The sequence below is a fragment of the Cheilinus undulatus genome, linkage group 16 (genome assembly GCF_018320785.1).
Source record: "Cheilinus undulatus linkage group 16, ASM1832078v1, whole genome shotgun sequence".
NCBI lineage: Eukaryota > Metazoa > Chordata > Actinopteri > Labriformes > Labridae > Cheilinus > Cheilinus undulatus.
Genome location: NC_054880.1, coordinates 23316613 through 23342535, shown reverse-complemented (window position 1 = coordinate 23342535; position 25923 = coordinate 23316613). Strand labels below are relative to the sequence as shown.

The following is a 25923-nucleotide window of genomic DNA, read 5'->3' as shown; positions in this document are numbered from 1 at the left end:
GATTTATCAGTAGTTTCACAGCTTATTTCACCGGTGTGCTGCTTATGCAACTTTATGTTTATTGTGCAAGGTAAGGCGATGCAAATGTTTTCCAGTTAGTACAAAATCTATTAAAACCAATAATTACCCTAGGCTGTGGTTCTTCCACACACTACTGAGGCTCCTGTTTATTGAATTGAACATATTGTTAAATTGCCAATATGTCTTTTTCTTCAGACTTCAATTTTCAAATCCATCACTCAACACCAAACAAGACTGAATGGCAGAATAAGATGTTTGGCATTGGCAGAGAAGATCTGGCAAATTTTTCATGGGAGCAGCCCACATACTCAGCTCTGCTGCTCATCCCACAAATACATGTTTTTCACAATTGTGGCACCATTTAAAAGGGAAATAAACAGGCTTTCCAACAGTATAAGATTTGTTGCCAAGAAGCATTGTTACAACAAAGAAATAATCAACCAAATATACAGTGCTTAACAAATTTATTAGACCACCACCTAAAGGAAGGTTTATGCCACAGCTGCATCATGAAGTGCTTTATTGCGGACTCTTTCATTTTCAGTGAGCTCTCCACATTTTACCATTTTGAACTGGAATGAGGAGTTTCAAACTGAATTCACCTTTTTATACCCAAATTTGAGCCAGCTCACTGGGCTTCTCTGAGAAGTCAGAAATTAATCAAGCATAACATTCAACCACTAAAACTTCTTTTTCTGTTCAGGAATGCAAGTAAATAACTATAATTTGACATATTAATCAAGAAATATTAATGTGCTTTACTATTTTTACAGTTTTTTTGGAGATCAGTAAATTTGAAAACTCATGGATAACAGTAATAATTATATTTTAGCATTAAAAATATCATTTGGGTTGAAGAGCTTCTACATATTGGTGTATTGACCATTGCAGAAACATAAAAAAATATTTTGGTAATTACCAATGCTGTTAATTTAGGGCAGCTGTGGCATAAACCTTATTGTGGGTGGTGGTCTAATAAATCTGTTAAGCACTGTATATTTCTTTACTTTTTTTGCTGTTTATTTTTTGTTAGTTTTGAAATTGTGCCCTAATTTTTTCACTCAGAAACAAAATATTTGAGTGACTGTCTCACACTTGCCCACATAAGATATTTACCAGGGAAAAAACATGGACGGTTATTTTATGAGCTATTGTATTGAATCATCAATTAAAACTTAGCTGGCTGTAATACGGTGACTGGTTTTCTATTTGGCTGACAGCTGGCACTTATAGAAAGCTTTGTAATTAATTGGATCTTATTTTTGACACTGACACAAAATTTTAGTGGGAAGGAAAATCATTTGTGTTCATTTTAGACATTATCTTTCAAAACGAGAAATTCACCCATGTCTGGTTCTTTAATACCAAATAAGAGTCCCAAACTGTTATTGATGACCTCCTCTTAAAATTGTATTTCAACCACAGACAGGGCATCAAAAGGCAATAATAAACATGCTGCCGCCACTGCACGATGCATCCTGTTTTGATTTCAGCACAGTTTTCAGCTAATCATTTCAATTTCAGAGATGTCAGAATGTAGCGGTGAGACACATCAATCTCCCAAATTTGATCAAATGCCAATTGTTGGGGAGACATTGCACAATGAGCAGACCCGTGATTACATGGGCAGAGACTGTGGGAGACAATAAGGCCAAAAGCAACAGAAGCACTGCTGCTGTGTGAGCATACATCACAGCTCTGAATGCACAGAGAACAATACATAATGTGAGAACAATAACTTTGACAGCAAGGGGATTTTTTTTCTAACAGTTGGAGGAAAACATAGCTTTGTGAGGCATCACGGCCCAAAAACAAAGAAAAACTAGTCTCCTCGAACACTTACAGGCGAGGAAATGTGCCCACATTGCTTTTGAATATCCTTCCTGCTTATCTCAGTTTAGGCGAAGAGAGAGCAATTTTTTTTATGTTTATACTGCATACGCACATGCGGCCTTTCTCTCAAACAATCCACACAGTGCACATAAACTCTTTCACATCCACATCAAGAAACCCATTAAAGTTTAAAATACAAGAAAGAATCAGAAGTAGAAACCACACACTTTGAAATAAGAGTAAAACTAGGGCTAAAGACTCAAGCTTTCAAAGAAAGATTTGAAATGCAGCAGAAAAAGGGGAGAAAGGGTTTGATAGTCAGCTGTTGTGACTGCTCACCCCAGTGTCCTCTCATGTGCTGTGGAGAGAATTAAAATGTGTTTTCTATGAAAAGTGGGGGGAAGGTTAGACAAGAGGAGGAGAGGTGGGTTAGCAGTTGAGGGAACAGCAAAAGCTTATCAGAGTTTTGCACAGAAATAGAATCAGACACAGGAACACATTATCAGTTTTCCTGTGAAGAGATGTTATTAACAGAGTTATTATTAAAGTACTCCTGAGTCCTATTAGGTGAAGGACGGGGCAAGGAAGGCTGTGTGTTTGATGCTATGTGCATTTAGTGTGCACATTTACTCCCCATTTCCCTCAAATCAAATTTACAGAATGTATGTGTGCAAGCATTAGCAGCAGTTTTTGTGTAAGTGAGAGAGAGGACTGACATCTATGTATATTCCTCTGAGAGAGCCGACTCTGCACAAAAATGCCAAGGAAACCTTTGTGAGAGCTGTGATGACAGAAGATAGAAGATTAAAAAGACTAAAAGCTTCCCTGAGGAGTTTTTAGCTGGTAATGTAAGAGACTAAAATTAATATTGATGCCCATTTATGAGGTACAAAAGCAAACTAGCCCGTCAGAAAAGAGATTGGTTATTTCAATAGCTATTTTATACGCCTGTTACCCCTGCCAAGGAGTTGGTTCAGGTACTGGGATCAACAGCACACTGTAGAAAGGCTCTTTTCTTTGCTGTTAAAGATTCAATGTGAGTTGCACAAAGACATCAAATATGAAGGAAACTAATGTTTTAAGTTAAAAGCACTACAGCAACAAGAGTTATTGTGATACTTCATTGACAAACTGCCAAAATGGGCACAACACAAGAAATGCTGAAAGGAGCTTTAAGCTCAAATCCTTGTGATGTCAGAGGTCCTTGCATGTCTTATGCACCACCATACACTTCTGACAGTTTTGCCCAAAACACACTGGTGCCGTGTCATTTGACGCGCTTCAGTTACCATCCTTAACACACACTGACAGCAGTGCGTCAACAGCTAATCTCCCAACCAGCCACATGGCCAGGTGCTTGACACCAGAGCTGAAAGTCTGCTTGGGAACGCCTCACCGGGAGCAGTGGTATTTCACTTGCAGCTGAGGCCAGCAGCTGTCTCTCGGGGAAACACTCCACCAGCTGCTGCCGGCAGTGTCGGGAATGGAGCAGCAGCCTAAAGTGACATGGCGTGGCACGTCTGTGGGCGTCTGGCCACCGCTGATGTGAGTTTGCTCATAGAAAATAATGTGGGTGATTGTTTTTATGTGCATTGGACAGCGCTGGTGTATTTGGGCTTATTAGAGAAACTGATGTTTACGGGCCTGATCTACTAAAGGATTGCACTGCTTTTGCACCTCGCAAGCATGTGCAAATGAGAGAAAAAGAAAAAGAAGTGTGTGATTTAGAGAACATGAAAATTGGTGTAAACTGCTATGCCAAGTAGACAGTATCCTTGGATACATCTTTCCTGTTTGCTTGTATATTACACTACACAAATTTAGACAGATTTTGGCCCAAAATGTCAACATCGCAGCTAATCGTCAAAACTTAGGCCCGATTATGAACATCCAGAACCACAAATAATCTTGTGGTTTTGTGTCTCTGTTCTAGCCTATTATGATAGACCAGTGTTAATTAGAGCCCTATGATTTTACAGAATCGTGGATGGAATCGCAGAATTGGCAAATAATAACGGAATCTACTAATTAACGCGAAAATCGCAGAAATTGAATGAATTTGACTGAAATGCTGTGTTTTTTAGAAAGGAGAACGTATATCTGGGAAATATGTTCTGGGGGAACACTAAACTGTGGCACAGCTTGTGCCTCACTTCACAAACACTCACTCTGCCCCCTCCTAAACAACACAAAGCATGTCAAAGCAGCTGCACAAAACACTGGCAAACATCACGTAGCTCAACACGAGACAGTACAGGGCGAGATAATGTTATACCTACAAGAAAACTCATCTCAGCTCTTACCTCAACATACCAGAGTCACGGAGAGAGAGAGGTGTGTCTGTGCATGAGGCACACAGCTAAAGTCACAACTTGAAGACCTACTCACCCCTCAGAGGCTTCAAACTTGAGATTTTATGAAGTCTCATAGTCTAAATGATGTCACATTCGAGTATCTATTAGCTTAATAATTCCTCCCGTAGATACTGTGGTTCCCTTTGGTTACTTAACCAGCCAATACTTGTCTGCATTAATGTAGCGCTCTGATATGAGGCAGATGGACAGACAGCAATGTATGGAGAGAGATGAGGAGAGAACCTTTACAGTCAGGAGAAGAACACAATGCAGCATCAAACTGCATGGACTGTTACAGACTGTGAGAGTAAAGAAAAAAGAAAAGTTTAGGAAACAGCTTTATTTTAAACCATTTAACTTTAATGTGACCTTCTTATTAAGTCTATCACGCTGTGTTTGAGAGAAGAGAAGGATTTCTTCATTTACATTACAAACAGCAGTTAGGATGTGATTATAAACGTGGATGTGTCTTAAAATGTTAGAAATATCTGACTGTTACTCTGGTTATGATTATTCTACATTTGTGTCCAAAAAATGGCTCCTGGGGCAATTATGGCCCTTTTCCAATAAATTTAAGATTATTTCTATTTAATTACTGAACACTTTATCCATGTTACATAAATAGGGCACTCTTTTTATGGTGAAATTAGTGGAAAGGTTAAAAAACAGAATTCCAAAAAAGTTAAACAGAAAAAAATGGAATTTAGGGAAAAAAAATGGAATGTGACAAAAAATGAAATGGATTTCACAGGGCCCTAGTTAATCATTATTCTAATAAAAAAAAAAAAACTATATTATAATAAAGACCAGTGTTAATCACCATGAGCACAACACTAGCAGTATTTAACCCCGTTAACATAACCCTTCCCTAACTATAGGGCAGGACAGTCTACTAGACCAGACTCATGTTGACAGCTCACTGGGGTTGGAGAAAGCTAGAGGGAGGGGTAGAGGTGGAGAAAAGCAGGAAGAGGAGAGGGACAAGAGAAACAACAAAACAAAAGCTTGTAGTTTTCAAGCACAAAAAGGGTCAAAGATATCTGATCCTCCTATCAGACAGAGCAGCATAAACATATTTTTTACTAGAATTTTTCATTTGAATGTCTTTAAAACAACTTTTAACAACTTCTGAGGGGGGAGGAGCCAGAGAGCTCATGACTGAGAATAAAGGAAAACCATAAGACTACACAGTAGACTAAAAATCAAAAACTACATCAGTCATAATGTAATTTGGCTAAACTGTTAAAGAGTGTTAAGAACAATCTAGAAACAGTAGTTCCCAAAGTGGGGTCTGGGCAACCCCTGGGACAGACACATTTTTTACAACCAAGATGCTCAGATAACTCTGCAAGCAACAAACTTTCAAACTAGGTCTGACTGCATTCCACGGTCCATGTTTACAACAATATCTGTCTCATTTAAAGATTCTCATTGGTTATGAGATGAAAAAAAATCTCAGGTTGTGATTAATGATGGAGAGGTGCAGGTGCTGTACATCATGGGTCACTGACTTTCAGCATCATGGACAGCTTCATCTGCACATTAAACTACAGCATATTCTCTTGCTTGGAATGTATGGTGTCGCACATAATCATCTAAGGTACTGAAATGAGTGCATATTGCTGCATTTCTCTGCACAGAATCTGAGCTCTCTGTCTGAAAATTGTGAATTTCTTTCTTCTGTCTGACTCTGTCATTATCATTTCTGTAATTTCAGGGCAAAATCATTGATAAGCCACTTGGCAAGTGGCAAACGAGGTACAAAGTGCACTCAGCTGCCAAAATTTGTGGGCCTGTTACTGATGACTTTTGATTAATGCAGTTTTTTTTTTAAGCGCTAAAATGGGGCAACTAAAGCGGGGACTTATTCTGTGCACAAACTGGTGCTACTGGTGGATGTAGGCCATTCTTCGTGGATCTGGTGCTATGTGGTTTATTCAAGGACAGATTGAAGAATATGTTAAGTGTAATACGGATCACTTAGGTTGGAGTAGTTGTGAGGGAGGAAGCGAACTCAATGGAATGTCATTAAGGACAGATGTGGGCTGAGCAAGGAAGGGTAAGTTTTCAAAGAGAAATGATTGTCCAAACAAAGCCATAAATACATCATCACTAAAAATCTAAAAATAATTTACCACTAGCAAATGTAGCCATACATTTCCTTGATGCTCATAATAATGTATATTTTTAATTGTCCTCTTTGTTTAAGCTGTACTGTCATGTGCAGATGTGAGTTTCCATTTGAAATCTTCTTTGAACATAAATTCGTCTCTGCTTTGTCAGTGAAGTGCATTTGAATCTTAAAAACTATAAAGAAGAACAGAGAAGAATGAAAAACAAAGGGCATGAAAAGGGACAGTGCACAGATATTTTGGTGACTTGAGTGGTAAAGGAAAGGAAACAAAAGAAGAGCAGATTACACATCAGATCCCTCTGCAGTGGACCTAACTGTGAGACTGATGATACACAGCTGACACGCTGAGGCAACAAAGAGCTGTAATTATATTTGCAGCAGGGACATGGATTGGCTAGAGAGGGCTAGAGATACAATAGAGACTGTCTATCTATCTATCTATCTATCTATCTATCTATCTATCTATCTATCTATCTAGTGAGAACACAAAAACTTAAAAATCCATATCTACCTCTATATATGTGAGAGTTTTATACATCATATTAATATGGAATTCACACTCATACCTCACAGCAGTCAATGTAAAAATCATTCAATATTCAATACACCTAGAAGGTAGATGATATCTCTGAGTGTCCCTCCCTTTCCCGTTATCCTGTTGTCTGTTACAGACGTTCTCTTTCCATTTTCTTTCTTCAATGTACACTGATACACTGTCAAACTCCACATTTGTGAGAAATATCTATCTATCTATCTATCTATCTATCTATCTATCTATCTATCTATCTATCTATCTATCTATCTATCTATGACAAAAAAGGAATCTAACCACATCTCAATCAACCAACATGAAGAGGTAACAACAGCAACAGTGCTGCTTCATGCATGAGCAACAACACACCCACTCACACACATATTCAAGCACCTCCTTACTCCATTGCTCTCTCACACAGAAGCACACAGAGTCAAACCTTCTGTCAACAGTGTAGGTAACTCATGCATAAACATGAATTACAATAAACAGAAATGATGTTTGCGAGGTGTTGAAACAGAGAGACAGGCAGGCTGTCAGACAGACAGGGGCAGGGGGTGCATACAGAGAAGATGTGCAAGTATGATGCAGAAAACAGGAATATTCTACGTTTGTGTATGCACGAGTCTGTTTTTCCATGTCTTTTTAGTCAAACAGTTGCCGTGAACTGTTGCATGCTGCTTTTATATTCCTTTTAAAGTGTTCTGCCTTTTATTCTCTCTTTTTCTGCCTTCATAATTATGTGCAGCTGCATGTGTCTGCGTGTTGACCTCTCCAGTAGACACCAGGGTGTTTAATATTCTAGTCTGACACTGACTCTCTGTGGCCAATCATCACACACTTGCACCACACATATATTTAAATTCTGCCATGCTGCCAGATAATTTCGCTGCAGGCTCTAATGCAGTGTTAATCAGCTCTAATCAATGTTCATAGTGTGAACACAAAGATAAATTGATAATGCTAGGCATAATATAGACACAAGATAAGAAGCCTTTGTCTTCTGACAGATAGCTTTGCTGTGCTGATTAAGTTTGCCAAAGTTTCCGACCCAGAGGAAGATTGTGCAGGGAGAGGGGGGTTAAAATAGGCTTTTAAATTACTCATCTACTCATCTACCTCTGCTTCATAATGCGACCTATCATGTAACAATTGTTCAATCACTGAGCTTCTACTGTAAAAGGATTGTGAAGGTGCAGACTGCACTTAGACCTTGGTTCAGCTAAATCCTTTCTTTGTCCTGGGAGTAATGCTTGAAGAAAAGGTGATAGGGTCAATAAAATCAGCATCATCATAGAGATGTTTCTTATGTGTCAAGATGACATTTTAGCCTGGCAGCAGCTCAAGAGAAAAGCCGAGAGATTGTTCAAAATGCTCAATTTGGATATAATACCTTGATAACTCATGTCTGGAAATTGAAATCCTGCACTGATGACTGTGTAACAGGCAAGGTTTCAGGGTGACTAACAGAAAAAGAATTTATCCTCAAAGGGCAGTCTGTGTTCACAGCACACGTATTCTTGATAAAATGTTTGTTTGGAAGCTTTGCTGATGTTGCCATGAAACCATGAAATGAGCATGTAACATGCACACTAATACACAGATCAATATCAGGACTCTGGAGATACCTGATTACTCAAGTAGTCATGTGAACAGCATAATCTGATATGCTCTATCAGATTAAAGCCTATATTGGATTCTAAATCAGACAACACAGCTAACATTTTGTCCAATAATCTGTTTTATTCAGTGCATGTATACCATTCAATCTGGTCTCTTTCTTTCTATTTTATGCACAAGTAGAGTGGAGTGGATTCAGCATAGAAAGCAGCAGCAGGAGCATTTGAGAGCAGCATCACTGAAGTGAAGCTGAAACAAATTTCATGTTCAACAAAATGACGGATCCCATTCGGGAGGAAGTGTAAAAACAGCAAAATACTAAAGAAACTGTTGGAAACGTGGGCTGCTGTTAGTATAGAGCAGCCTTTCCTGTACTCCAGTATAGTGATGGGCCGTTCATGCATGAGTCGGTACAAAGAGCCGGCTCTTTTACTGGAGTGATAAGATCCCGTATGTGAGCTGTTTTATATCATTATAACTATTACTTTTATTATTTTTATGTATATTGTGTGTGTGTGTTATGTGATTGATAAGCAGGAATGATCTTTTCTACACCCATTACCACAGGCATACTACGCATTAGGCACACAAGCATGATGGCTTTACATTAATATTTTACATCAGGTGTGTCATACAGCCCAGGCAGTAAGCAGATCTTATCTGACCCACAGGGTGTTTTTGGGGGTGCAATCTATTTAAAATAAATAATTACACAAAATTTTCATCAATTTAAAAAATGAGCATAGTTGGACTAAAATACAAGCACAGATATCAATCATATGTCATGTCAAATAAACCAAGCTGGTACCCAAATGAAGAGCCATTTGGGAGCCGAAAGAGCCAACTCTTCTTGCTGAACTGGACCAAATGATACTGCTTACTGAAAAGAGCCTAAATTCCCATCACTACTCCAGTATGCCCAATTTGAGACCTGAAAATCTTCTGGGGCCCACAAAACCCATTTTTCAACTATAACATGAGAGCCAAATATCTACTTCATCATTCACCATCATTTTGGTTCATAAAAAGCTAATTTCAATGCAAATAATTTGCTATCATACACATTAACACCACTTGGAAAGTGCTTGTGGGTTCTCAGAGTCCAATTATGAGCCTCTTACAAATATTTTGTTTGAATCTGACATCTACAAAATCACTTAAATTTTGGTTCCTATTATTTGTCTCTGTAAACATACTTTGTAGCTCAGCGAAATCTTTCCAAATAGCAGTGAAGTCTCCAAAGACAATGATTAATTCTTAAAAACAGGAAGTGAGTGGCAAAGTAGAATGTTACCTGTTACCAGTTAATCCAACACCAGTTAAACAGTTACACCAGTTGTATAAATTAGATAAATGTGAAAAAGGTGACATGAGTTGAAATTTCTGGCTGTGATTACATTTTTTTGTTTCTAGGATTTTTAGGTATTGTAAATGACCTTTCACTGTCCTCTTAAAGTACCTCTGGCCCACTAGCGGGCCCTGGCCCACACTTTGGGTAGCACTTGTCAAGTAATTATGTCCATGTGCCGCATGTACTGAGGCTGCTGACCTTCCCTGCATATAATTACCCACTTTCTCCCTCTCCCCGATTTCTGACTCTATCCTCTGTTCAGTTAACCTGACACGCCTCCCATAGACGGTGTTTGGGAAAGGGCAGAGCCTTTGAAAAAAAAAAACTCAGAGTGTGATTGGATGAACGTTTTGTCTGTCACATCTTTACTGGCCAATCAGAGCAACAAAACACATGACGTCATAGCTGCTGCAGGGTGCACCCCTACCGAGGAGTAAACTCCATAGAGAACTGCATAACATGAACCATAGCGACTGTAGACATGTCAGTACACGACTCTTGCCGTTCTTGAAAAGAAAACAACACAGTGCTGTTCTCTGTTCTTCTTTTAACAAAGAAACATTGTCAAGTTCTTGCCCCAGCCTCTTGTTGCTGCTTGCTTACGTCACGACTCTGCTGCCCCCAAAGGTACTGCCCCTCGTCGCTGATTGGTCCTGTCACTTTCTAATCGGGCCCAGCTGTTCAGATGGGAGCTTTGCAAGATGGATTCACCAGTGAGAAACACAAAAATGGGCAAATCCATCTGCTTTGCAAGGTTACTGTTCTTTCTAGATTTGGACATAGAAGTCCCTTAAAAATATTAAGAAAATTAAGTGTCAATGAAAATGTCTGAGGTGGACTGAAAATCACTTCAACTTGCTTACTGCAGTGCTAAAACCATGTCCTTGCAGCACCCATGCAAATGTTATTTAACTCTTTCATAAGATTTTTTTTCCCCATGTAAAAATGATGACATCTAGCACTCTTTCACTTTGAATGCTGAGAAGCAAAACAGAAGTGCTTTGTAATGAGCTGTAAGTTGCATAGTTTTGCCTGAGATGACACAGAGATAAATATTCTTATTGTTATCAATGCATTATCTCCACTCTTTGAAATAAGCTAGCAAGCTCTGTTGAGTGAGGAAAGTGAAAGAGGATCAAGAAATCTTCTTGCAAGACTATTCTGGTACCTTCCGATCTCCCTATGTCCTTGTTCCTGGTCCAATATGAGTGACAGAGAGGAGGAATGGGGTGATTGGGAAAATAGTACGCTGCATAGCAGTATCATAGATGCTGCAGTGGTAGACCTGTTACGGTATTGTTAATTTTGAGGTATCACGGTGATAGAAGCATCTCAATGTCCACTTGGGCATGTATCTATCATCCTTGCACTCCACTCACTGACTTGACCCGACATCAGCTGCGCAGAAGAAAAACCTACTTTATGTTCTGCACTTGTGGGAAGAAATCCTACTATTGACAGAATCAGTTTAGCATTGTTTTTTTTCTGTTTAACGTATTGCTGAGGTGCACGTAAACACATCAAATCTGATTATTGCGATAAACTGATTAGGGCCTGTGTCCACAGCCTCTTTTCTAGTTTACTGGTTGTTTTCATTGATAATGCAAAACTAAAGCAGTCCTGGGTTCTTTGCAATCATCATCCTGAGTGCTAAAATGCCTTTTATGTTAGCTGTTTTTTGTAGTGGCACACACAGCACTCTCAGTTGAAACTAAATCTTTAAGAACAGCTCTACTTTCCAATCACTGAGCAATCAAAACCTAGAAAGAGCAGGACTTAGGACATTGGCTTTGGTAACAGCACAAACCTCATTAGCACTGGTGGAGGACATCCAGACGAGTCTTTTTAAAGCTGTTATTTCCAGATCCGCAACTGCTGCAAGTGCCAGGAAATGATGAGCACTTTATTTTCATTTTCCCTTGAATAAAGGAAATTATGAAGAGCCAATCTTAAGTAACATTACAGAGAAGCAGAAGCCAACTGTGTTAATCTAGCAACAATAAAAGCTGGTAAGAAGTGCTGCAGAAAGGATATGGGCTTCAGATATTTGATATATGTAATCATGTTGATGATCTTGATGATTTTGCAACAGATGTATTAGATTGAAAGCATGTTTATTTCTATCTGAAAGTTTGGTATTTTAACATGAGGCGCCTCAGGGAATGACTCATTTTTGGAGCAGGCCTCAAGTGGCTGTCAAAGGAAGTGCAGTTTTTTTGGCACTATCCTTTATGTTTGATATTTCGGCTCTAGCATTCTCTTGAGCCAGTCTTATACTGGCATTACTGTAATGAGTTTTATTGAATTTGTATAAAACATTTTTATACAGAAATGCAGCAGAATTTTGTTTTATTCAGACCTACTTGTCTCGAGTGTGTTGTATGCATTGGCTGCAGAGAAGAACAGATACGAATAGAAATACATGATCGCTGTGGAGCTCCAGGATAAATTCAGAGAGCACAGCAGGAGGTGAGTTCTGAAGCTTGACTTCTTTCTGTTGCAAATCCTTTGTTCAAAAATATTCCACCTGACTTGGTATTAAAGTGTTAAAAATCGAAGATGTTCAGTCTACAGTGAACAAACTCGTGGCTTTGTGCTCAGAATGTGTGCAGTTTCTGTCAGGATCACAGCAGAGAACACAGCCTGCCCATGTTTGGACAGAAGGTTACTAGAAAAAAGGCAGTCTCTTCATTTTTCCTCTCAAAAATCAGCGATAAATTATTCATGTAATTTTTCAGTCTTGTTTAAGGAAACAACATTGTACAATATCAGCAGCTCTTTAAGTTTTGAATGGTTTTATAGATTTAATAAATAATAAACAGCATTGTGTTGCCCTTTTATTGATTCTTCCAAGGCATTCAACACAGTCCACCACACACTGCTCAGTAAAGTCTATCTAGAAAAGGATAACTAGATAACTACCTTAAACACAACTCAAGCATGTGGAAGGCTGCACTTGTGGCTTTCTAAAGAGAATCAAAAGGTGGGCCACAGAGGTCAGTCCTTTTTACGTATTTTAATATCAATAATATTGATTTAAAAATGTCTAATGAAAAGAAGACTTTTATGCTGATGACACTGCACTTTCCCAATTACTTCTATCTTTGAATCTCTCTTCGAGGAGTTCACATTCAACAGCTGGAAAAAAAGTCAAGTCACGTTTCTGTCCATGCTGAACTACAATGATGTTTTTAAATAGTTGCCTCATCTCATGACCTTCTGAGGTCCATCGCTTACCTGAAGTTTGCTGCAGGAACAGGGTGGATGGTTGTGTAAGTCAAAATATAGACTTATCCATAACTCAGTGATGAACTGACAGTATTTAGAGTACAGGGGCAATGCCATTGGACCTAATGATCAACGTTTGCCTACATAATAGTATTTCTACGATTCACATAACCATATAAAACATCCATGGTTGTCTCCTTCTTCTTAACCAACAATTTTATCATCCCTGTCATATGCCATAAGTCATAGACATTTACACTTTTTTCCTCTGAAGGCAGACTTTTTTGTCATCCTTTGCTACCATTGATGTCTCTGTAGGCCAAAAGGACGCCATTCTAGCGAGCACAGAATTTAGGTGACTTCTGGGTCTTAACAAATTAAATCCACAGTGCTAGATCTGATAATAAACATCTTTTTATCCAATATTAATGCCTTTTCGATCATTTACTTCAGCTTTCAAGCATAGGAATCGCCACATTATTTATCCGAAATGCATTGTGGGAGGGGCTGTTGACCAATGGCAAGGTGTTGCATCTCTACTGCTTTTAGGAATGGCACAAATGAATCTGACTGCAAAAAGCGGGTGGACTTTATTTTGTTTCAATGTAGATATTTTGAAAACCTTTAGTCACAGATGTATTTTTTCAGTGTTGTCCTCAAGAGATGGAAGAACAAGTCTGTGCAAAGAAAAGGCTTAGTCACTATTGTTTACTGTGAGTTATCAATCAAAATGAGCTTCAAATTCCAAATTGTTCTTTTTTCTTTTGCCTTTAGAGTCCTATAACTTATAAAAAAAATAAAAATCAAGAGACATTACTGTAGTAGATATATTCTTGAAGTCCAGGTTGTCCTAAAAAAAGGATGTATAGAGCCTGACCATGCACCACAGGGTTTATGTTTTACAAGCTTTTTAAGACAAGAAGTCCAGATAAAACATGATGAAAAAAAAAAAATAACTGTGAGCTCTAAGGGTTAATGTCCTCTAATCTAATGTCTCGTAAGGCTTTACTGTAATCCTAGTACTGTAAGAAAGCTCACTGTGGTAAAATGCCTCACCTCATAGGCATGTTAACTCCATTTGATATAAAACATCTACACTATATTGCCAAAAGTATTCACTCAGCTGTCCAAACAATTGAAATCAGGTGTTCCAATCACTTCTATTGCCACAGCTGTATAAAATCAAGCACCTAGGCATGTAGGCTGTTTCTACAAACATTTGTGAAAGAACGGGTCGCTCTCAGGAGCTCAGTGAATTCCAGCGTGGTACTGTGATAGGATACCACCAGTGCAACAAGTCCAGTGGTGAAATTTCCTCGCTCCTAAATATTCCACAGTCAACTGTCAGTGGTATTATAACAAAGTGGAAGCGATTGGGAACGACAGCAACTCAGCCACGAAGTCGTAGGCCATGCAAAATGACGGAGTGGGGTCAGCGGATGTTGAGGTGCAAAGTGCGCAGAGGTCGCCAGCTTTCTGCAGAGTCAATCACTACAGACCTCCAAACTTCATGTGGCCTCCAGATTAGCTCAAGAACAGTGCGTAGAGAGCTTCATGGAATGGGTTTCCATGTCCAAGCAACTGCATCCAAGCCATACATCACCAAGTGCAACGCAAAGCATCGGATGCAGTAGTATAAAGCATGCCGCCACTGGACTCTAGAGCAGTGGAGACGCATTCTCTGGAGTGACCAATTTTGCCTCTCCATCTGGCAATCTGATGGACCAGTCTGGGTTTGGCGGTTGCCAGGAGAATGGTACTTGTCTGACTGCATTGTGCCAAGTGTAAAGTTTGGTGGAGGAGGGATTATGGTGTGGGGTTGTTTTTCAGGAGCTGGACTTGCCCCCTTAGTTCCAGCGAAAGGAACTCTGAATGCTTCAGCATACCAAGAGATTTTGGACAATTTCATGCTCCCAACTTTGTGGGAACAGTTTGGGGATGACCCCTTTCTGTTCCAACATGACTGTGCATCAGTGCACAAAGCAAGGTCCATAAAGACATGGATGAGAGTTTGGTGTGGATGAACTTGACTGGCCTGCAGAGTCCTGACCTGAATGCGATAGAACACCTTTGAGATGAAGTAGAGCAGAGACTGAGAGCCAGGCCTTCTCGTCCAACATCAGTGTGTGACCTCACAAATGCGCTTCTGGAAGAATGGTCAAAAATTCCCATAAACACACTCCTAAACCTTGTGGAAAGCCTTCCCAGAGGAGTTGAAGCTGTTATAGCTGCAAAGGGTGGACCGACGTCATATCAAACCCTATGGATTAAGAATGTGATGTCACTTAAGTTCATATGTGAGTCAAGGTAGGTGAGCCAATACTTTTGGCAATATAGTGTATCTTCCCTTGTGTAGATCTGCCCACAACCTTGTATATTTTAAACTCATGATCATGTTGAGTCAGCATTCTTGCACACCTTGAAAATCTCGCAACCATACTATCAATGCACATGGACTTAAATACTCTAGAAAAAATAACTTTATTACATTTAATTTTTAATGCCTATAATTGAAAGCCAAGCTAACCAGAGTTGAATGCTTTGTTGCGTAAGCATACTTGGCCAATAAAGCTGATCCTGAAAATAAAAGATGGAACAACCAGAGTCATGTGTTGGTATGTTATTACTTTTATTAATTATTATCATCGTCATCATCATCAACATTATTCTTCAAGTTTAGCTGTGTAACAAACTTTTTCTTGGCTGTCAAAATATGTTGTTGAAATATTTTTGCATGACACAAAACCTGAAAAACAATAACGTACAGAAGGTAGCAGAATAAAATACAACATGAGAAAGAAATAACCTAAAAAAAAAAAATCAAAATTTTCTATAAAAGCTGTTCAACTTAATAGAAACAAAAACCTACTAAAATATATTGGTTAAATGTACATAGTTCATGTGTCTGTGCATGTATGCATGTATGTGTGTGTTTCTGACCAATAAGAAACTGGCCTCCCTTATCTCCCATGGTTAATACTTTACATCCCATAATGTACACTCAATCCGTACCACTGCTGCTCTGTGTCTTTGTGTGTGTGTTTGTGTTGTCCCTTCCTTGGCAATAAGAACATAATAAATGGAGTGCAAGCAACAGCATCAATTTCTATAAAACATTCTGACAAAGACAAAAATGAAAACACTTGTTAAGGCCCCCCAAATGTAAACGCTGGTGTGAAATGCCATCAAACCTAAAACATACACTCATTATTGAAGTAAAATAAGGTCAGTTGTGTCCTGCAGAACTGCATCTCCTACCAGATTTGCACATTTGAAACCAGAAACAATAACTGAAATGTTCTCCCAGAACTTGTAGATCAACAGTTATCATTAATGATTAACATTTACAGCATCCTAACCAGGCTGATGGGTGAATTATTGGACATTTATAATATGAAAAGTACAATTTGATTACAGACCACTGAGGATCCTCAGTTCACTAAGGAAGAATTGAAGTCATAAGAAATTCTTCTTTTTGCTAATATCTAAGCCCTCTTTCCCAGAAATCTCATGAAAATTGCTCCTATAAGACTTCAAATCTTATTAAAGATGAAAATTCATGTAGAATGTATAATATGCAAGTCCTGTTTTGTAAACGAATGATCTTAAATCTGAGAAAATCCACTTTTTGCTCCGAGCAAGCATTTGGACTTTTACTTTAGGTTTTTATCTTTTAACACACCCAAGGATCATTCAAGTAGGAGGAAATTCAAAGAAATTAAAGTTAGCTGAAAGGTTCCTGTCTGTCAGGGGTAACTGAATCAACCTCAGCCTTTTTTGTTGGGTGTAACAAGGTATGACATTTAACTCCCATTAAATACCGTCGACCAACTGAGACTACCATAATCCAGAGAGGGAACGGAGGAGAGTGAAGTACAGAGGAGGTGGATGGGAGAGGGAGACAGTTGCAGGTGCAGAGATAAAAGAGAGGTTGATAGAGAGAGTTATTTGTCAAATTAAACTACAGATGAGAAAGATCTGAGAGATTCTGAAGGCAGGTTTAGGGACAAACAAAACAGAAGTGAAGGGATGAACAAAAACGTAAACTAAACCTCTTTTATCAGCCACTACAAAAGTCATTTGATCCCATTTTCCCACCTTCTCCCCAGATTTTCTTCAAAGGCACCCATCCATCCAAACCAGCAGGTCCCCCTTCAGTCCTTCCTTTTTGTTCTTTTTCAACAAAGCACTGCTTCATTCCTTTTTTTGTTGCTACATTCGCTAATGTAAACAGTTTGATTCATGCAAGCAGCCCTTTAAAGGATGCCCATAGCTACAGCACATTTATTCTTTAAAAAAAAAAAAAAAAAACATTAGCGCAGGATTCCCTATGATAACTCAGGAATATGATGCTTTTTAAATGACTTCATAAGTCTTTATACAGTAGGATGGAACAGCAAATGAAGGGCAAACTTCAGAATTCAGTATTTTTAGCCATGTAACTATGAAAATAAGCTTAAGGCTGGCTACACACTTGACAGTTGTAAATCCAATTTGCATATTCCCAACATCGGAGAAGCGTAACTTGATTTGAGGCTTGTTGTGCATGATTATGTGTTGAAATAATTCTCAAGTGTGTGATGCCAATACGATAATCCACAGATTTCTGTTCACAGATATGAAAACAATCTCATTCTTTTCATTTAAATATTTTTTTCCCCACAAACATGGCATTGTTTCAAGAAATGTCTGCATAAGCATGAAACCACTGAAGATGACTGAAAATGCTTTACTATACATGCCAGGCATGTAAGTAAGGCTATCACAGAAAAAACACCAGAAAAAGGAGAAGTTTATGGAGCGAGCCTACCTGAAACTTTTCTCTTGCTCAAAACTTTCTCCTGGCTGCTAGTGAGCCGGCTCTTTTACGTGATCACAAAAAGCCGGATCCTGATTGAAAAGCTGTTTAATATCTTTTTTTTTTTTATATCAGGTGTGTCCTACAGGAGACGGTATATTTTCAAAACTTAATACGAGATTTTTAATATTTAAAAAAAATGGCAAATACCAGCAAAAATACGAGAGTTGGCTGACTGGGCAGCATCACCAACTGGTATCTTTTCAGTCTAGAGCAGACCTACTGTATGCTAACCCATTAGCCCTTTTTTTTTTCTTCTCTTTGTTTGTTTTTTCCGCTGCAAAACAGAGCAGTGGCTGCGAGATCTTATGTCTGTTGAATCTCCACTGTGAAGTTACTAAAAACGGCCAAAATTAAAAGGCACACCATATTCATATATAAAGTAGCCTCTTTAACACGTTACAGTATTTTTTGTTGTATAGTTGTGTAGTAGTGACATATGGCTGTACACAGTCCCATGGCACAACTAGACTAGCCTTAAAGCACATCAGTGTACTTCAGCAGAACATTCAGAAACCTCTGGTCTCATGTTTGCATTCAAATGTTGACATGTTTAAAATTGGTTAAAATTTTCCTTACATCTGTGGTCTCCAATATCTAAAAATGGTTAAGATTTGAGAACTGTCTAAAGTATAGCCAGCCTATGTTGACAGCTGTGATACACAGAGATAAGCCATACAGGTAAAGGTGCTCACACAGCAAAAAACACCCTCCACGTGTAGAAATAGTTTGTTCAACAGAAGTTTGTGTTCTATAAATGTGTAAATAGTAAGGCAGACTTATTTGCATTTAGACAACAGCAAATCTTAATTGTATTTCATTCATAAATGGAAAAGTTTCTTAGGGTTTTAAAAAAACAAACTAAGCACCGATAAGTTTGATTTTTAAACATGTACCAAAGATGCTCATATATATCAAGATAAGTTAAACTTGGCCTAAACATGGGTACAGAATCTTGTCAAGCCAAATATGCTTTAAGGAAAATACTGGCAGCATGAACCAGATTTCCTCCACGCTGATGACAGCACAATGTTCAGTTGAAAAGTTCAGCATTTCTCTGACTCTTTCTGTCTTTTCTACAAGAAAACATCTCACATCACTGCCTGCTTAAGAAATAATGAATTTAGCCTTTATCTGAAATCTCCATTTCACCCAGCAGAAAATGTTAAAAACGTATTCTTGATAAAGTGTTTTCTAAATTAGTAACACTGAGGATTTTTACCTTTACCCACTTCATGAATGCAGGCTATTTAAAAACAAAACCAAACAAAAACCAAACAGAACAACTTTCACTTTGAATAATTGAAACAGCACAGAATAACTTACTGATGTTGAAGTTTTAGATCATGGTTGCTTAGGCATATCTCCCAAAAACTGTCATAGATTTACAGAAAAATAATGATAAGAACAGTAATAAAAGCATGATGCCCTTTTCTAAAAGCACTAAGCACCTAATTTCTAGGGTAAAAAAGGCAAATCTCAAGAATCAAGCAGATCACTCTGATGATGCGGTACATGGGAATCTGTTGCCAACTTTGCCTGACATGACTCATAACTTACAAACTTTTTGACACGGATAAACATACCTATTAAAAAAAACAAAACTGTAAAAGTTAGCAGGCACTCTGCGGAATAGTTTTCATTCATGTCTTTTGGCATAGAAAAATATCTCTCTTTTTCCTCCCCGTCTTTTATTTTCTTCCTGCCTATTATTGTTTCCTTCAAAGGAGTCCCTTGGTGATTTTTGTGTTTGTTTTCTAGCAACTAAGGCATCAAGGCTGGAGCAGTGATTCTCTCTTTACAAAAATAAGCAAGTTGGCCACTTTGTTGATTCACTCAGAAGAACAGGGCGACTTTAGGACCCGACTCTCTCAATAATGAAAATAAAGGAGAGAAACTGTGAAGTTTTGTTTAAAGAGACACTCAGAGTTTAACAAGGTCTTTTCTTTTAGGAACTAAAACGAGAAATAAATGGTAAAAAAGAGGGATCATTTAGTTTGAATTAAAAGCGAAAGGAGCATTTGATTTCACTGAATTATGAATTATAACTTGGAGTTTTTCTTAGTAGTTTCTTAGCACTAAGATGAAACAGCTCCCAATCGCTGACAAGGCAACTTCTTTTGAAGATTTTACACAACACTACCATGCTACATAAATAGAAGTTACCTACTAAACTCAAACATATGAGACAGACTGGATAAAACACTGTAGGCAAAAAGCTCAAACAGATAACACAAATGGTTGATCCTTATGGAAATAAGGGTCTATCTCCCTTAATTCTTAAGTCTCTCTATTAAACCATGTAACTCAACATGTCAACGACAAACAGAAAAAATAATGTAATATACTAAGACTATTTTGACCTTTTGACACATGAAACATGTATAAGAGAACCTTACATAACATGCTAAAAGCATTTAACATGTAAAAACTGTGTGTCACATGCTGTAACAGGCAGGTTGGTGTGCAACACATGTGACCCCTGAGGACTGGAAAACCGAGTGCTAGCCTTCATTATTTTTACATCATGGTTTGGGGACGGACGCATCCTTTGTTCCTTACACATATAGACACATTTACACATTTGCACACATACACACAACTTTCCTCTTTTGCTGTACCATTTTGTGTAAGATGCAACATTCTCAACAACAAAAAAACACAATAGCTAAAAATGTAACAAACTCAAATAGACTAATTTTTATAGTACCATTTCCTGCAAAAAAAGCATTATTTGCCTTTACAAAATAACATATTATATAGGAAAGTGTAGCAAATTGCATGTTTGTACTATAACATCAACATCATTATTATTATTACCATTATTATTTTATTAATATAAATGTTAAGCAGGTTAATAGATGGTTGTTCAATTAGGCAGGCAGCCAGGCACATAGCTAGTATCATGGCACAGAGGAAGGTAAAAAATGAAGTCACTTGGTTCGATCCAAATGGATGAAGAGAACACTTCGGTCCGGAATCACTCCGGTTATTTAGACCAGTTTTAACTGGCTGTAAGCAGTTCAGAAAGTCTCAAGTCAAATCAAACCCAACAAATCTCCCACTTTGGGCCATTTTGCAGCTGTGGTGATTTTGCATCAACAGTTTTAAAACAACATGGCACGTGTGAAAGCAGATCCATTTGTACCAAGATGACCCCACCAGCAAAGACAATCTGATTTCACTCTGAGAGAGGTGAAGGAACTTTTGGTTTTGAATCCATTTGCACAGTGGTGCAATAGTTACGGTCATGCTCTGGACCAGGAGGAACCAGATCAGATCTGGTTGTACCAAGAGAAGACAACACATCAGATGAGTTTGGGGTTCACTAAAGCTTAGCATGTAAAGGACCAGCTCAGTCCAGTTCAAATAAAATAGTTTGCTTCCAGCATTCTTTTTCTTTTTTTTTTTTTTTGCTCTGCTGTCTAGTTGCTGTGCAAGTGCCGAGCTCCTCAAACTCATCCGAAACGGGATCGGTCCAACGTTCAGTGGAGCTTCCAATCCTCTTCTCTGGAGAGCACATGAAGTGGCTGCTTATTAAAAGGTGATTTCAGCTTCATGCCTTGTTGGATACTACTGTCCCTGCAGCAGTTCAGCAGGATCTTACTATGATTTTTGACCATTTGACAGCCGAGTGCTTCCAGCATAAGGGTGCTCTCCATTCAGAGCCCAGGTTAGGTCTACTCAGACATGAGATAGCCTCCTGCAACAAGGAGGCACACAGCTTATTTTTCCAAAGTATAAATGTGTTCTTAAGGGGTTGTGTGAGTCAAAGGCATCAGATTAATTACTCTCTGTATTCTTAGCTAAGTCTTTAGAATCAGCGTCAGTCATTTCTGGGGTTTGTGTGATGTCATCACTGCTACCTGATACAACTTTCACTCCAAGTTCCTGGTTTGTGACATCCGGACTGTCATCTTTTACCTCCTTTTCAACTCCTGTTTCATCTCTAGGAGCTTCTTTTGCTTTGTCATGACAATCTTTTACTACATCGCTGCTTTCATGCATGATCTCCCTTTGATCGCCTTCATTTTTTCCCTCCTGTGTCACATCATAACTCCCTCGCTCTGACATCACTGCAGCATTCTGAATGACGCCCTCCTGCACTAGTCCTCTGTTTTGTGTCATTTTATCTGCGTACCTGTGCAAGCCCCTCTGTATGTGTGTGGTGAAGTCATAGCGATCTGTGCACACATGGAGGCAAAAACTGCATTGGTATGGTCCCTGGTCGCCATGGCAGCTCATGTGCAAGGCGTACATGACCTCATCTAGGAAGTAGATCCCACAGTGGATGCATCGGTTGGTCAGGTCATCCTGCGTGGACACTTCGACCGTTGTGCGATTGGTTGGGACACTTGATCGACTTTTTACCAAATGAACCTTTTCTTCCTTTCCTGTCTCCTCCCTCTGGTTCCCTCCTCCATCCGTCCTCTCCTCCTCCTCTTTCACTCCTTTCCAGTTCTCCATCAACCTCTCAGCAAGCGGTGACTCTTGCCTTCTCCTCTCAGAACCGTTTGTTGACATATGCGCGTTGGCAGCACTTGGATCTCTTTGTCTTATTGCAAGATCAAGCGGAGCTTCACTTTCTAAAGAGGCTGCTGAAGAGGTTTGCGAGTGAAGAGGAGGAGGAGGATAGTGAGGAGCAGCTGGGGGAGGAGGCAGAGGAGAGTAAGGAGAGGCGCTGTAAGGCACCGTGTAGCTTTGCTGATGATGCTGTACAGGAGTCACCATTGCACCGAGATAATGGGCGTTATTTCCCAGGCTACCGGGGCTGCTTAGATTACTGATGCTACCAGGAACCCCAGATGCAGTGGCCATCTTGTACTTGCTCCAGAATCTGAGCCAATCAGATTCAGGGGTCAAATCAGGTGAGAGGGTTAAAGGTAATGGTAAGGAAAAAAATGGATACTGATACTTCTCAATGGGTGAACCAGGAGGGGAATAACTTGACGGCTTTGATGGACGCATGTACTTCTCAATTGGACTTCCTCTTTCAGATCCCCCTCCTTTACCTCCCTCTACCTTCGATGCTATCCCTCCCTCTGTGAGGCCACCATTGCCCTCGGCTACCAATGAGGATGGAGGATGTGAAGGGAGAAGCAGAGGAGGCATTCGTCTGTGGATCTCTAAAGTTTGATTGGCGAGGAAAGCTTGAGTAGACCTGGGTGATCGTGAGCGAGGCGAGGGCTGCTGGTTTTTGACTGAAGCACAACTTCTGTCTGACTCTTCCCCGTTCATTCGCTCCTCACTGGTGATGCGTTGTTGCTTGGAGGCGGGGGTTTCAGATGACAGCGAATCAGGGTTGAGACGTTTTCTGGTTCGTCTGCGGATGATTTGTTCGCCATTGTTCTGCTTTATGATGTTTAAAGGTCTGGGTGTCTGCAAGACAAAGAAACATTACAAACATGAAAAAAGGTTAGAAATTACATATCTAGAGTGGAGAAAGATAATTCCAAAAAAAGATGCGACAGTGTTAGATGTAAATAAAAAATACAGTGACTTGAAAATCATTTTAAACCTTATGCAACTGAATACAACACAAAGACAATTAAATTATTTTTCTTTTTTTAAAAATATACAAACATTCAGAGTTTTCCTATGGGGCAGAAAAAGACTACGGAAGTTTTGGAATGCTCAAAACCTCTAGAGCATTCCACAGGTATGAAGGTTAGTTGGTAACAGATAGTAATGTGAGCTGTCAGTATTATAGGCAAATAGTTCAACAGTTTATGAACAAAGTTTCTCAAAATGCAACTGCAATGGATATCAGATTCGACCATCTACAGTCCATAATTTCTTTGAAAAAGATTCAGAAAATCTGGAAAATCTCAGCATGTTAGGGGCAAGACCAAAAACCAACATTAAATGCCTGTGACCCTGATCACCCAGACAGCACTTTATCAAAAACTGGCATCATTGTGTGATGGATATTACAACATGGGCTTGGGGACACTTTAGCAAACCATTGCTAGTAAACACAGTAGGCTTCTGCATTTACAAATGTAGGTTCAGACTATATACAAAGCTAAGCTCATATAGCAACAGCATCCAGAGGAAATGGCAGTTAAGTCCTCTGGGCAAAAAGAGGAAAATTTCAATCTAGGTTGTTATCACCATTTAGTTCAAAAGCTATCATCTGGCATGGTTGAGGGTGTATTAGTGCCATGGTATGGGTAACTTATACATCTGTGAAGGCATCATTTATACTGAGAAGTATACAGGATTTGGAGCAACATACACTCCCTTCAAGTATAAGTCTTTTCAGAGAGGTTCCTGCTTATTTCAGGAAGACAATGCCAAACCACATGCTGCACAAGTTACATCAGTATGGGATCATGTGCTAAATCGATACTTTAGAAAAAGTGTGTAAAAGGTATCATGAATGATTCACCGAAGTATCTTTAAAGGATGCCAGTAGAACATGGAATAAGAAAAGTGGAGAGTGTGCCTTTCATTTGTTGTAATTCAGTCTGCTAGGTACTATGTCAGTACCGGATTTCAAACACATCCACACACTGTTACGCAACTTAAGATATACAACAAGCTAAAATTGGGAAGGATTAAACTTTGAATGCGTGAACAGCTAGTGTCTTCTGTTACTAAACACCTACACAGCTATTAGAAGAAACGGAGATGTACCACAGTGGTAAACATGCTGGTGTCTCAACTTCTTTGGAATGTTTTGAAGGACCTAAATTCAGAATTTTTGTACATTTAAAGAAAAAAATCAATTTGAATAAAACAAATCTTGTCTTTGTGCTGTATTCAATTGAACATAGGTTGAAAATTATTTGCAATTGCATATTTAATACACTATTTCAAAACCAATCTTTTTTTAATAGAATTGGGGTTTGTAGATTCAATGTTCTAACAGCAGTGATATGGGTTCTGCCTTTTTTGTTCAGGTTGCTGCTCAGAGGTTGCCCTAACGACCAAAAAACTGCCTGCCACTTGTTACCATGTGAATTATAAAAAATAATTTTTCCATACTTTTAATAAGGGTTAAGGTTATGCTTTCGCTTCTAAAAAACAGTCAAGCCAATCCAAATCAAAAAGTCTTATTTCACAAGCATCGGCAGAGTAACAATTAGCAGACATGCTCAAAACTGGTACAAAAGTTGAACTGTGATTATTACCCGTACCACCAGAGGGAGCACTTACATCTGATGTTAATGAAGTTTGCCCTGACGACTCAACTTTGACTTTACTGTTAGATCCTTCACAAATATGTGAGCATACAGTACACCTTCATTTTAGTATTAACTATGATTAAGGATGCTCTTCCAGTTAAAAAACAAACAAAAAAAAAAACAGTGCAACATTTTAAGACATTTAATGATTCAGAGAGAAACTGGATATTTGAGATGAAAATAAAAGAATGAAGCAGAATTAACATGAATAAAAACTGCTCTCTAGCATCTACACCATATACAAGAACCAGTCTCTTCTTGAGTTTCCCTCTGGGATTTAAAGAAGCACTTGATGATGAAAAACATTTTGATGTTTCATTCCTAAAGACAGACTGAAAAAAATCAACCAGTCAAACACATTTCCACTCAAATTAGGCAAAGATTTTGTCTACTTAAAAGTGAAATAAACTGCAGAGTTTAAAGTGCCTTTTTTAAGTGTCTCACTTCAACTCAAAGTAATGACTCTCTATCATTCACAAAAGAAAAGCCAACTTCATTGAAGCCTCCTCTCTAAATACACATAATAAAAATGACCTCCACAGAACATTAACTTAAAAAAAATTATTCAACCTGGATAGAGAGGAGCTTTTCCTGCATTAAAACAGTTTATTAATCTTCTTACAGCCAGGCGGCTTGATTTGACAAAGCTTTCTGTCACTGAATGGCTCAGAGGAAAAACATCTCTGTAGCAATCTCCTTCAATGCTCATATGTGCATACGTGATGCTGGGCTCGTGACATATATTGTAGGGGATAAAGAACCAATCACTAAAAGATGCATGGAGAAGGACCAAGAAGGAGCA

At 38.8% G+C, this 25923-nt stretch overlaps 1 protein-coding gene across 3 annotated transcripts in view; it reads right to left on the bottom strand.

Annotated features, from left to right (window-relative positions):
- Positions 1-15690: 15690 nt before the first annotated feature.
- Positions 15691-25923, bottom strand: part of trps1 (trichorhinophalangeal syndrome I) — a 176849-nt gene continuing 166616 nt past the window's right edge. For all 3 annotated transcript variants that reach the window (XM_041808723.1, XM_041808725.1, XM_041808724.1), the window contains exon 11: positions 15691-23310. In XM_041808723.1, the coding sequence (XP_041664657.1) occupies positions 21715-23310 (1596 nt within the window). In that variant the 3' untranslated portion in view covers positions 15691-21714. The remainder of the gene's footprint in view (positions 23311-25923) is intronic.